This window comes from Cetorhinus maximus, chromosome 26, assembly GCF_964194155.1.
Source record: "Cetorhinus maximus chromosome 26, sCetMax3.hap1.1, whole genome shotgun sequence".
In the NCBI taxonomy this organism is placed as follows: domain Eukaryota; kingdom Metazoa; phylum Chordata; class Chondrichthyes; order Lamniformes; family Cetorhinidae; genus Cetorhinus; species Cetorhinus maximus.
In genome coordinates, this window is record NC_135904.1 from 28,384,918 (window position 1) to 28,397,781 (window position 12,864).

The window sequence follows — 12,864 nt, forward strand, 5'->3', positions numbered from 1 at the left end:
ACAATGGAAGACAGAGAATTAAGGAACAGCATAAAAGCAGAGACAGTTACAGGGAAATACAGATATTTGACATTTTTGTCCACAAGCAACGTCACAATAGGTTAACTTGCCCTTTTGATGTGCAGAAAGCAAAGCAAACTAAAGGCATCAAAAATAACAGGTGTACAACCTGTTTAAATTTGTTTAAAATAATATTAATATTAAATATTTGTTTAAATTAAAACGAGCAAAAAATGTAAAGGTAAGTGAACAGAGACAATGAATTACAACAACTATCAAACTCAAAAGTCCTAAAATTACACATGGAATATTAGCAAAGATGCAAATAAAATTTTTTAACACTTAAAAGAAATACATTAAGTGTTCATACACTTAGGTCTTGCATTCTAATTTCAAAACATAAGAATATCGACAAAAGATATTGAAAAGGTTGTTGCAAAGGCAATGCTAAGTAGAGCAGAATGTTATTCTTGGCTGGGAAATAACCAGCTTCTGCTCCCAACACATGGCCAGAGGGGGGAATAGCCCACAACTTGATTTCTCCAGAATGTTTTCCAGACCTGGTTCAACTATAGCAGTGAATGAGAAAGATTGTATATACTTACACAAAATAGCTTTTATGCTGAGCTAAATTTAGTGCAGCGTTAACACAAAAGTGGCAGATCTGGTAGCAAATTATTGAAGACATAAGATGCTTTCACTGCACTCATAGCTCATTCTATATTTTTGTAAGAGAGTTTTTTCATCGAATTCCTGCCTTAGAGTCAGAAGGTCATGGTTTGAAGCTCCTTTCCAGGACTTGTTTACATCAATGCAGCACTGAGAGTGTGCACTATGTTATTGGAGGTGCCATCAATTGAATGAGATCTCAATTGAGGCCTGTCTGCATCTTTAGGTGCGTGTGAAAGAGAGGAGAACTTGAGTTTATTCCTCAACAAAAGCCAAACTGATTTAACTGGTCATCTGTCTTGTTATGGGACTTTGCTGTGCACATATTGGCTACAACCGTTGCCAAGAAAATATCAATAACTTCACTTCCAAAGTACAGTAACTAATTGGCTATGAAGCACTTTAGGACATTTGAAGGATGTGAGAAGTACCTTATAAATGCAAGCTCGTTTGGTCCATATTGCACATTTGTTTTGGAGCAAAAAGATCAATACTGAACAGGAACACAACTTAATGAGGTTGAACTGCAATATATGTAAATGGTATACAATTTAAAAAGGTCTCTAACATAATATTTATAATTAGTTCAACTATCTCCACTACAATCTGAAACACTCAGTGGAAGCTACACAGTGGCAATTACATTAGGTATCCCACGGAAACATCGCTAAAGCTGTACCTCCAAATAAAAGTTAACCAAACTGGAGAAATCAACCATGAAATTTCTAAACTTAATTGTGGCATTTGGAACATTATCCTTTCTGCTGAAGGGTCATTAGGACTCGAAACGTCAACTCTTTTCTTCTCCGCCGATGCTGCCAGACCTGCTGAGTTTTTCCAGGTAATTCTGTTTTTGTTTTGGATTTCCAGCATCCGCAGTAGTTTTTTGTTTTTATCCTTTCTAAATGCTCAGCCAATATCAAACAAAGTTTGAGCATGCATATACAATCAAAAATGAAAATTTCCAAAGGAAATCATGGTTTTTAGCCTCAGAAATATGCATTGAATCAACAGACAAAAAAAGGAATGAGGTGTCCATGCCCTGAGTTTCAGTGGGAAGAAAGGGAAAGAGAGCAAGGAAGGGGAAGATGGAAAAAGCAGTGGAAAACTGAGCAACAAGAATACTAACCAAGTAAAAATAAATGGCGGGGGGGAGGTCTGCAAAACAAATCAGTGGAAGGTTTCACTCTTTTTAAAATTAGTTTACAAAATACCAACTGCACATTTCAGTTAATTAGCAATTATTTGAGCAATCTGTCTTAACTCAATACGCAGAAGGTACTTGGCTTGACGCAATAGCGACAGAGAAGATCATGCCTTGACAGCTATACTTTTTTTTACCTTGAAACATACTGCTGGATACAGTCAAAACTTGCTTGAGGCTTGTCTTTGCTGTCAGTCGACAAGTAGAATGAAAAACACCGCACACCATCATGACAGTCTGATTTAGGAGCAGGAATTTTGATGTACTGCTATAAAAAAGGGAGACATGCTTCAATGACTTAAAATTTTTGTAGAAACATAAGATAACATACTTTACTGTCACAACCGATTAACAATATAATAATAAATTGTAAACAACTGCACACTGCTGTAATATGGCTCAACATTTGAAACGTAGAACTATACTGTGTAAAAGGCAGCCATTTGATCCACTGTGCCTGTGCTGGTTCTTTGGAAGAGTTATCCAAATAGTCTCACTCCCCTGCCCTTTCCCCCATAGTTCTGCAAATTCTCCCCTTCAAATGCTTATTCAATTCCCTTCTGAAAGTTATTATTGAAACTGCTTACACCACCTTTTCAGATGGTGTATTTCAGATCACAAATGGCTGTATAAAAAAAACTCCCCTCCTGAAACATTTAAACTTGCCATATTCCAGCTTCTGCAATGGTTCAAACAGAAGAACAAGTGATGAACACAAAAGAAAAAAGCTTTTCAAATGTTTTACTATTGTACCGGTAAATTAGTAATGCTGAACACACTGCAACCACCAAGCAAACCTTCAGGCACGTATTAACTTCAACATTTATGGCCTGTAGCACTGTACAAAGCAAGTTTTCACTGGGGGATCAGGGCCATAGAGCTCCAAACTTTTAATACAGTAATATAAAGCTTAGGAGGTCTTGTGGCGCAGTGGTAGTGTCCTACCTCTGAGCCAGAAGCTCCAGGTTCAGGCCCCACTTCAGGATTTGATGCCCATGAAGGCTGCATTCATAATGTGGTCAAAGAAGTTGATTGTCAGTCTGAAATCCTTCCAAGATGCCTGATGGCAGGTGGTAAGACCATGAGTGTTTCTTGGTCAGCTATACTGCAGAAGGCAACAGCAAACCACTGCAGTACTTTGCCAAGCATAATCATGGACCAATCCAATGGAAGTCCATGGTCACCAACACCCTCTTAGGGCATGGTTCCTGATGGAGGAGGAATATAAAGTTTGCTATGATACATAATTGTTATGATCTCGGTGGAGACCAGTAACTTTTTAAAAGAAATTCGAACTCCCAGTTATTAACTGAAAGAATGCCACAAGATTTCATGTTTTAAAATAAAAAAACTTCTCTGTTTAAGAATAAAACAAAACAGGTACTAATAACATTATATTTCATAAACAGTTATACTTTAAAGCCAAAAATCGCAACAGATCAATTCCTGTTCTACTTTTATTTCCACCTAAGAGTTCCCCTATACGTGAAAGGATATTGAATGTTCTTTCACTTTTCCTGGGGCCAAATAAAGATGTGCCTCTCAGAAATTCACTTTGATACTTCCCAATGTTCCCACTATTTTCCAAGAAAATACTAGCATCTGACGAGGCGAACCCTTCAGCTTTCCTCCAACACCTCATGATTGTGGACTCCCCACGTCATGGGCCTCACTACATTCTTGCTTAGTGACGCCAAATCAGAAAACACCGATGGCTTCTGATAACCTTCTGCTCCTGGTCCACATCTGCTTTACAGCTCCTTGCAGATTTTCTCTCTACCTGTCTCAATGCTGCTTTCGAGCAGGTTTCAACTACCTACTTCTATGAGAAATTCCACACATAAAACCCCCAAAACCAATAACAAAACTTCCCTGCATCTATCTCCATAGCCATATGACACACCTGGGATGTCCCAGATAGCGTTTAGAACTAATTTATTTTCAAAACATCCCTTTGATTCTAAGGCCCACATGAATAATTTATATCTTTAATAGGGACAAGTGTAATCTTACCAGACTCACCGACCCCATTACGAATCTAAGTGAGGACCACCTGCCATTTACTGTTTTCAAACCTCTAACACTAATCCCCTTGAAGTAAACATGGACCATCTTTTGAATGGTAATTAACTTAGGGATGTTAACCAGTTTCTCAAATCCAGGGCCAGGCTTTTTGGGATGGCGAGTTTTCCCTTCCCGCCATCCAAAGAATTGACACTGACACTGTCTGCCCTGCAGCAATTTCACACTCCAAGGAGCATTAATTAGCTGCAGACAGGACTACCACCCCTCACTTTGGAGAAAGTCCCACCTCAGAGAGCTGTCGGCCAATCAGTTTGGCCGGCAGCTCTATAGTCCCTGCAGGGCCAGAAGCTGAGGTGGACAGGACTGGTACTGTGTGAAGCGACCAGAGCCTAAGTCTCGAGATTCCAGGAAAAGGTAAGTTTTGGGGGTCTCAGGGCAGGAGACGCCTAGGTTGGGTGGACAGTGGGGGGCTGGACTGTCAGTGGTTCGGGGTGGGGGTCCTGCGGTTACTGGACCTTAAGGGGGGGTGGGGGGCGCGCGCACCCGATGTTCAAAGGTCCCCCCCCACCCCGAACCTGATTACTTTCAGGCTTCCCCACATACCCGGAACTCCTCCTGCCAGCCTAAAAAGTGAGATTGGGCGAGAAGTGGCCCATAAATGGTAAATATTTGGCCACTTAAGGGCCTCAACTGGGGCAAGGGTGGGCGGCCCCAGCGTGAAATTGCAGAGGGGTTGGGGCAGGAGGGAAGCCCATCTGAGGAACTTTACGCTCACCTCCTGCCTACAAACCCACCAGCGGGGGGAGTGTGAAATTCTGCCCCAGGGATTTTTCCCCAATTATCTTGCATTTAAAATTCAATTCCCAAAACTAAAAGCTATACTCCCAAAACATACAAATTATAAAATTAGATATTCATAACAATACATTGTCCATTCAAAACTTACAGAGTAAGGTCTGAAACACCGCACAGTCCATGCGGTTAATGCAGCCGCCACTGCCACTGTCAGTTCAATTTTGAAGGTATAAATCCAAAAGTTATTTAAAAATGAAAATTACTTGATGCCACGAAATCAATCCAAGGATGTATGTTGTGTACAAATCAGAACACTGAGCAAGTACTGCACATGATTTTAGTGCGTGGAATTGTAGTAAATCTATACCACACTCATTCTGTGCCATAGTGACAGGACCATTGTTGAAGTCCTGCATGTGTGGAGCACTTTACACAACAATTTTGTTTTCTTTCAGCTTTTGTCATCATTGATGGCTATTAATTAGGGACAGAAAATTTAGCAAAATAGCTGAACCGGATTACCATACTTAAAACAGTGGGGAGAAATATCTTCAAACTTCCATTGATCTCTCACGGGCAAGTTTCCACTTGCCAGTTCAAATGCTAGAATCTCCAGCGCTACGTCTCTTCACACATCGTGACTGCACGAGCCAGATCCAACAGCTTTGATTCACAATATGCTACTTTTTCGAAACTGAAATGTTTCTATTTCAAATGTTTTAGTTCAGTTATTTCCAATCATTTGAATGAACGTTATTTTTTTTTTGTGTTGCAAGCTATTCATTTACTGTATTTCTCACAGTTTAACACAGGTTTCTGTTACAGGGCTCGGTACATCATCATTTCCCTTGTGAAGATTAAAATGCAAGAATTTGCTACATTTATAAAAAAAAAATTTGGAATAGGACTTGTATAAATAAAAAAAAAAGCAGAAAATTATAATTTCCCCTGCATGGTCTCAGCCTCAGTTTAGGTAGTGCTAAACTGAACTTTCATTCAGACTTGAAAGACTTGATCCAAGCTGTTGGAGTCTTCCAATTGTTAGCTCTAAAAAATGCAGTGTTTTTTTTTCAAATCAATGAATGGCAGTATATGTTTTGAACATACAATTTATGCTGCACCTTTCTCACAGAAACTCAAACTTCTATTTATACTCTGCATTGCCCAACTGAAATTGTATGCACTGCTGCGTGTTTCAGGTTTGAAAGGCTTTTTTTAGATTCAATGGCATAATATGCCTTACAACTGTAGAAATTCAACTAGGGTAATTAGGTTTTAAAATGTTAACTATTTAAACACAAGATATTTAACTATACCTTTATGGCTACTTTACAAGTACTTGATAAGGTTGGGAGTTCCTTAACCTATTAGTAATATTTAGCAAATATCTCAACATACATTTTTCTCATGTTTAGGTTCTACTGTTAGCTGTTTCAGCTAACGAGGCGGCAAGTTTAAGGGTTGTAAATAGCAAATAAGTAAATTAACTGAATAAACTGGGCTTTTCCTGATGAACCTTTAAAGTTATTAGATTGTGCCCAAAAATCTAATTACCCTAGTTGGATTTCTACAATTGTAAAGCATATTTTGCCATTGAATCTAAAAGAAGCCCTTCAAACCTGAAATGTGCAGCAGTGCATACAATTTCAGTGAGCTACTGACAAATGGAGAAAATTGTTGTGTGTGCAGTTGGTCTCTTAAATGTGACAAACCCATCAGGAATTGGATAGCAACAAATTAACCCCTGTAAAATGAGTCTGGGTTTATCCCCAAGGGTTTCTAGAATAAGCTGTAAATGGGAAAGGGGTTCTAAAAAAAGAAAATACTCCAGGGTCCTAGAGATAAAATCACAGATTACCCCTGCATTTTTCAGTTATCCTATTGCTTCCAACCAATATTCTGCAAGTTGGAAATTTCAAAGCAATGGTTTCCGAGAAGTACCTGCTATAAATGTTGAACAGAAAATCTTTGCTCTGCTCCTAATTTTTAATGTCCCAGTTAGGAAATAGTTTGAACGTTTTATTTCATGCTCAGCATTAGAACATGTATGCATTCAACAAAGCAAGACAGAATTTCAGCAAAATATTCATGTTCAGTTAAGATGTCCCAAATAAGTCTTACTATAAACAAGACCCACCGTCAGGGCCAATTTCATGCCACATAAGTTAGGAATGTATTTAACGCCAAATCTGTTTTCTCCTATATTGCACGTCACAAATTATCTACCCAATGTACAGTACTTACTTTCAGGATGTTGACTGCACATCTAAACAAAGCAACAGCAAAGCAAAATGCTGTGAACGCTGGAAATCTGAACTAAAAACAGAAAGAGCTGGTCTGGTAGCATAGGAGGAGAGAGAAACAGAGTTAATGAGTCAAATCGAATATGGCTCTTCTCTCCACAGATGCTGCCAGACCTGCTATTTCCAGCATTTTCTATTTTTATAGCTGACTGAAAGAACATGTAGAGAGAGTTAGAGACAAGGCCAAAAGGTGGTATGGTGGACAGATTTTGGAAGTGTGCTCCAGAGGGCATGATCATATATGTTGAAAGAGTAGCCAGCACTGGCGGAGTTAAGCTGGTGAGGAATGAAGAGTAGATCAGTGCCAGAGAAGTGAAAGGTGCAAGCAGGTTCACAAGGCTGAACAAAGTCACCAGGTAGGATAGGATGTGGCTTTTCAAGCAACTATACTTGAAGTTATCAACAGTTTCATAGCTAAAATCCAAAATCTTTTGGAAAAAAACATGATTTTACTTTTTCCAACTAGCAAGACTTTCTTTAACAGCAAAGAGCAGGTGGTACTTGTGTTGTTTAATCAGGTCAGCGAGTTTTGAATATTAACAATGTCTTGCTAATTGGCAATTTGAAATTTCTGGCTGATATTGTGTCGGCTTGTTCTCGGTTCTGGTTTAGCAGATATCAGCTGAAGTAATAATTGAAGTGCCATAATTTCAATGCTGGGTGCACCGAGGAACAGAAAAAATAGCCACGCGGCTCCCACTCCCAAATGCTGTTCAGTAATCCCTGATAAAAATCTATGCATGCCTGGATCTCAGCTGAGGCCAGGGTCGTGCACAGATATAGCAAACCCCACCTCACCTCCCAATGCCCCACCATCATATAAACCTACCAATTTGACTCAGTGCCTAAGTTCACACACAAAGAAGAACAGCTACCCAAATGACATGCCAGGGAACTTACTTCACCTGAAAAGACTCCAATATGAATAAGTGCCTTTAGGAGGGAGAAAATTGTATGGCGCAGGAGTGGGCTGTATGTCATCAGGGCATTTGCCCAACAGAAATAATGATCAAACAAATCCTAACATAGGGGGTTGGCATCAATCTCCATTCCATGTTTTCATTACTTCTTAAGTTATGTATAATTGTTGTGCTCAATGCTATATGCATGGTAGGTAATGTGTAAGGGATTCCAATAATACTAACATTTTCACAAGTCACAAAGGAATGTTTTGCTCCTTCTAAAGGTTTTCTACTGATAATCCTACCAGTATCGCTGAAACTCTTTCATGTCTGTGTGTTTGTTATGACAATTCACAGTAATTATTTACCTGTTCTTATTCTGCATATATGAAATGAAGAACCATTTTGTTTAAAAATTGAGGTCTTTCAATTGCACTAATTTTAACTCAAGTGTTAAAGATCAGAACCTTTAACATCACAAGGAATTACAGAAATTACAATTTGTCAAAATATTTTTAAAACAGTGAGGATGACTAGAGAAGTGAAATCTAGTGGTAGCTTTTTTTAATCCAATTGGAAATTTAGTGGCAGTATTGTAAAATGCTGTACGGTGGTATTTTTTTGAGAAACAAAATATGCTTGAATAGCCTCATTCTTGTTGTTACAAGTTCATGCTCTATTCTGTTTCTGCATGTCAGGTATATTGCCACACCTCCAGGTGACTGGTTTGCATGACTAGTTGCTGTTATCAGCACAATTCCCTAGACAGAGCTTTTCCTTAAATAGCAACTGAAAGCACACCCATGGATTTTTTTGTTAAACAGATTAAACAAAACATCATTCCATCATAGAGGGTTTTAAACCTGCTCAAATTAAAAAGCAAACATTGTGCCACAATTTAGACTGCAATAATTATTGTGCTTCTGAGACTCTTTAATCTTTCTTTTTAAGCTTTTACTGAAGTTCTGTAAAGTGTGGTGATTTTATACTTAACCTCATATTAAAATTAAGAAAGTTGCTCCACCAAGAGCTCAGCTGATTAAGTTTGTGAGCAGCTGAGTCACACAGATCAGGGGGGGTCCCAGGTTCCCTACCTGTGTTCAGCTACCTGATCCCAGCCTGAACAGCATTAGAGGCATCATTATTTTCTTCAGAGCCCTGAACAGAGAACAAAACGCATAAATATATATTTTTCAAATAAAGAAGGATTCTCACTTCTGATCACCATTAAACAAACACCTGGTGCCTGCACAGCTCTCAGATGAAAACAGGATTTGTGATACCTCCTCAACTAAAGAACCAGCTGACATGCATTATCCAGACTCTCAGAAATAACAGCAATTTAGTATTATAACTCAATATGTGCGGAATTGTACTGAGCAAAGTATCAAATCTTTGAGGAGAAGGGAGAAGAAACATGGAAGAAAAAAAAACAGTAAAACATTACTTGGGCCGCACCCATGCTAAATTTACTAAACTCCTATGTAACACGGAGTGTTGATGTCTATTCTTACCACACTCATAAAATCATAGAATGGTTACAGCACAGGAGGAAGCCATTTGGCCCACCGTGCCTGCGCCGGCTGTCGGCAAGATCAACTCAACCAGTTCGGCTTCTCTTTCCCCCACCACTCCCCTTGTCCCCCATAGCCCTGCAACATTTTCTCTTCAGATAATGATCCAATTCTCTTTTGAAAGCCACGACTGAATTTGCCTCCACCACACTCTCAGGCAGTGCATTCTAGATCCTAGCCACTTGCTGTGTAAAAAAGGTCCTTTTCCTCATGTCGTCATTGTTTTCTTTATCAATCGCCTTAAATCAGCGTCCTCTGGTTCTAGATCCTTCAACTAAAGAGAACAGTTTCTCCCCATCTACTCAGCCCAGACCAGACCAGCATCCTCTTATTTATAAAGGAGGATGGACACACAGCAGACAAATCCATTTCGGATGGGATGTCTTCATATGACACATCTTTGCTGATGGCTGAAGAAGTCAATCTTTGAGAGGCAAGGTTCTGCCAGAACTGCCATACATGAAGCTACAAAGTGTCATTGTGGGTTGATACTTTTGGCGTTGGTATCTGTTGCCAAACCGCTGTAACTACTGGTCATTGTGGTGTGCACATCAGTCCACGGGAGGTGTCACCATTTTCCTCCGTTATCAGCTAGAGACTCCCATGTGTGATTTTTAATGTTTAGGACCTTCAATGTCATGCTCGCAAGCATCCTTGAAACAGAGCTGTAGGCATCTTACTGATCATCTGGCTCTGGCTACTTCACCATACAGAACGTCCTTGGGTATGCATCACTTCATACTTTTATTTTGAATTTCATTTGTGACTTTTTTGTCCATTCCACCAACCTATCTATGCCCTTTTGAAATTTACCACCACTTTCCTCACAAGTTCACAATATTTCCAAGTTTTGTGTCATCCGCAAATTATGAAATTGTGCCCTATATACCCTAGACTTGGTCATGAATTGTTGATTTCTCTTCGTTGTTAACGACGGATATTTCTTAGACTCATCTACTGTGTGTTCTAATGTGGCTGTGAAGTCCAAATGCATGGCTATCCACAATGTGGACAAGGATGAATTGTCTGATTTTGTTGGGATTGTACAGTCTTTCTAGTTGGCCTTTTGCCCTGAGCTGCCTGTATCCTTTGCTGTTCAAAAGAAACAAAGCCCCTACTTGAGACTGCTCCCCAGAGCAATTTTTCTCCCAGTCTGCCGTGGGCGTGCCACATTGTCTAAGGTTCCCCTTCAAGAAGCCCTTAAACCTTAATTTCGACCTACCTCACAGACATTGTCTAAGTTTAAGTTGTGAATACATGACTGCCTCAGGGAATTTATCGTTAGTCATACGTACCACACGTCCACTCCATCTAAGCTGGCCTCTGATGGTGAATGCTACAATTCCAGAAATTTTTGCTCTTTGAAGTACCTCAGTGTTGCTCACTTTGTCCTCCCCTTTGATGCTCAGGATCAAATGCATCTCATGTGGAACCTGTCCAACTGTCTGGAATAGGTCGTCCAAGTCTCATAGGCACATAAGGGGGTAGATGTTACCACAGTTTTGTACGCAGCAAAATTTTTCTGCAAGTTTGATACGTCATTTCTTCTACAGCATCTTGCATAAACAGGCAAATGCAGAGCTTGCTCTGACAATTCTATTTGCCTCCTCACTGTCGATGCAGACATTTCTGGAGATTGTTCTTCTGAGATAGGTTAAGTTATCTACAGCCTTCAAGGTTGTGTCATTGATAGTTACAGTAGATGGGGTATAGTCAGAAATTGGTGGTGGTTGATGAAGTATCTCTGTTTTCCTTAAGTGGATGGTTAGTGCATTGGCGATAGTCCACAATCCTTTGAAGGCCATGTTCACAATGTGGCACAAGGGCACAGTCATGTGCACAGCAATTCCCATATCATTGTCTTTGATAGCTTAGTCTCAGGTTGAAGGGATTCCCATCTGTTCTGAATTGGATGTATATTCCAACAATATTTCCATTAAATGCCTCAGAAAGCATGGCAGCAAAGAACAAACTGAAGAGCACAGGGGCCAGGACACACCCTGACTTCACAACACTTGTTACGTCAAGGACACAGTGTACTCCCCACAGTCCAGCAACTCTGGCCACCATTTCAATGTGAAACTACTGTATCAGATGTACAGCTCCATAAGGACATCCAACTTTGGCTAAGGCTTTCCACAAGGCCTCACTGGGTCAAAGGACTGCATCAGGTCAATAAAGGCACAGTAGAGTCCCATCTGTTGTTTGCGGGAATTTTCGTGTATTTGCTGAAGGATAAAGATCACGTCACAAGTGCTTCTGTCTTTCCTGAACCCACTTTGACTTTCTGACAGTACAGATTCTGCTATGTGGCTTACCAGCCTGTCGAGTAGAACTTCTGCTCAAATCTTACCAGCTAACAGAAGCAACGAGGTTCCTCTGTGGTTGTCACGCACAGAATTTTGTCCTTTTCCTTTGTACAAGTGAACGATCATGGCATCCTGGAGCTCCTGAGGGATGGTTTATTGATCTCACATTCTATGATACAGCTGTGAGTTTGATGGCTAACTGGGGTCTCCTAGATTTGTAAATTTCTCCTGGGATCCTGTCCAGGAGCGTAGGGATCTGATGGCTTTGTCAACCTCCACAGTAGGAGGCTTCCTGTCCAAGTTTTCACATATGGGCCAAGCTGGAAGTTTGTCTATAGCTAACCCACTTTCGGTGAATGGGGGGGTATAAGCACGCCCCTGAAGTGCTCACCCCAGTACTCTTCGGTAACTGTCCTGTACATCAGGAGAGATTCCCCTTCAGCGCCGAGAATAGCCATGTGAGGGAGGGCCATACAGTCTTCAGGGCTTTATAGAAATTCCACATGTCGTGCTGATCAGCATAGACCTGAAGCTCTCTGGCTTGCTTGGCCCACACAGCTTCTGTTGCAAATTCCTTTTGCTCTCCTGGACAATCATCAGTGCATACGCTCCAAAAATGACTAGTCCTGGGGATATCAAGGAACAATTCTATGAGAGCCTGAACAGAGCTATTGCAAACACTCCACAGCATCTTAACAACTCATGTATTTTTATTTCCCAGCCATGCTGCACATGGCAGTTGTTTAGTTTGATCATCTGACCTCGGTGGTTTCTTTTCTGTGTTCCGGGAACATCATTAACAGCTTCCAGAACTGCTGATTTGAAGATTGACCGTGCCACTTCAACATCATCACTTGGGCTTTCTTTGAAGCTGTTCCTCAAGTCTGAGCCTGAATTATTCGCAGTACTCTGGCAGATGTCAATTTCTGCACATCTAGCTGTCTTGGGGGTCTACTGAATGTTGTTTGTCTTTTCGGTGACAGTAAATTCCAACTTGGAGCATAGCATCCGATGGTCTGTAGAGCACTCCACTCCTCTCATAGCCCCGGTGATTATAATATCTTTGTTGTTGCTCGGCCGAGC

The 12,864-nt window shown here is 40.5% G+C and overlaps 1 protein-coding gene across 2 annotated transcripts in view; it reads right to left on the reverse strand.

Moving 5' to 3' along the window:
- LOC144668400 (RNA polymerase II elongation factor ELL) overlaps positions 1 to 12,864 on the reverse strand; it is a 93,431-nt gene that overhangs the window by 43,959 nt on the left and 36,608 nt on the right. Inside the window, exon 3 of one of the 2 annotated variants that reach the window (XM_078530409.1) lies at positions 2,011 to 2,138. In XM_078530409.1, coding sequence (XP_078386535.1) covers positions 2,011 to 2,138 — 128 coding nt within the window. Of the gene's footprint in view, positions 1 to 2,010; positions 2,142 to 12,864 lie in introns of both variants that reach the window. The other variant, XM_078530408.1, reaches the window with a different exon arrangement.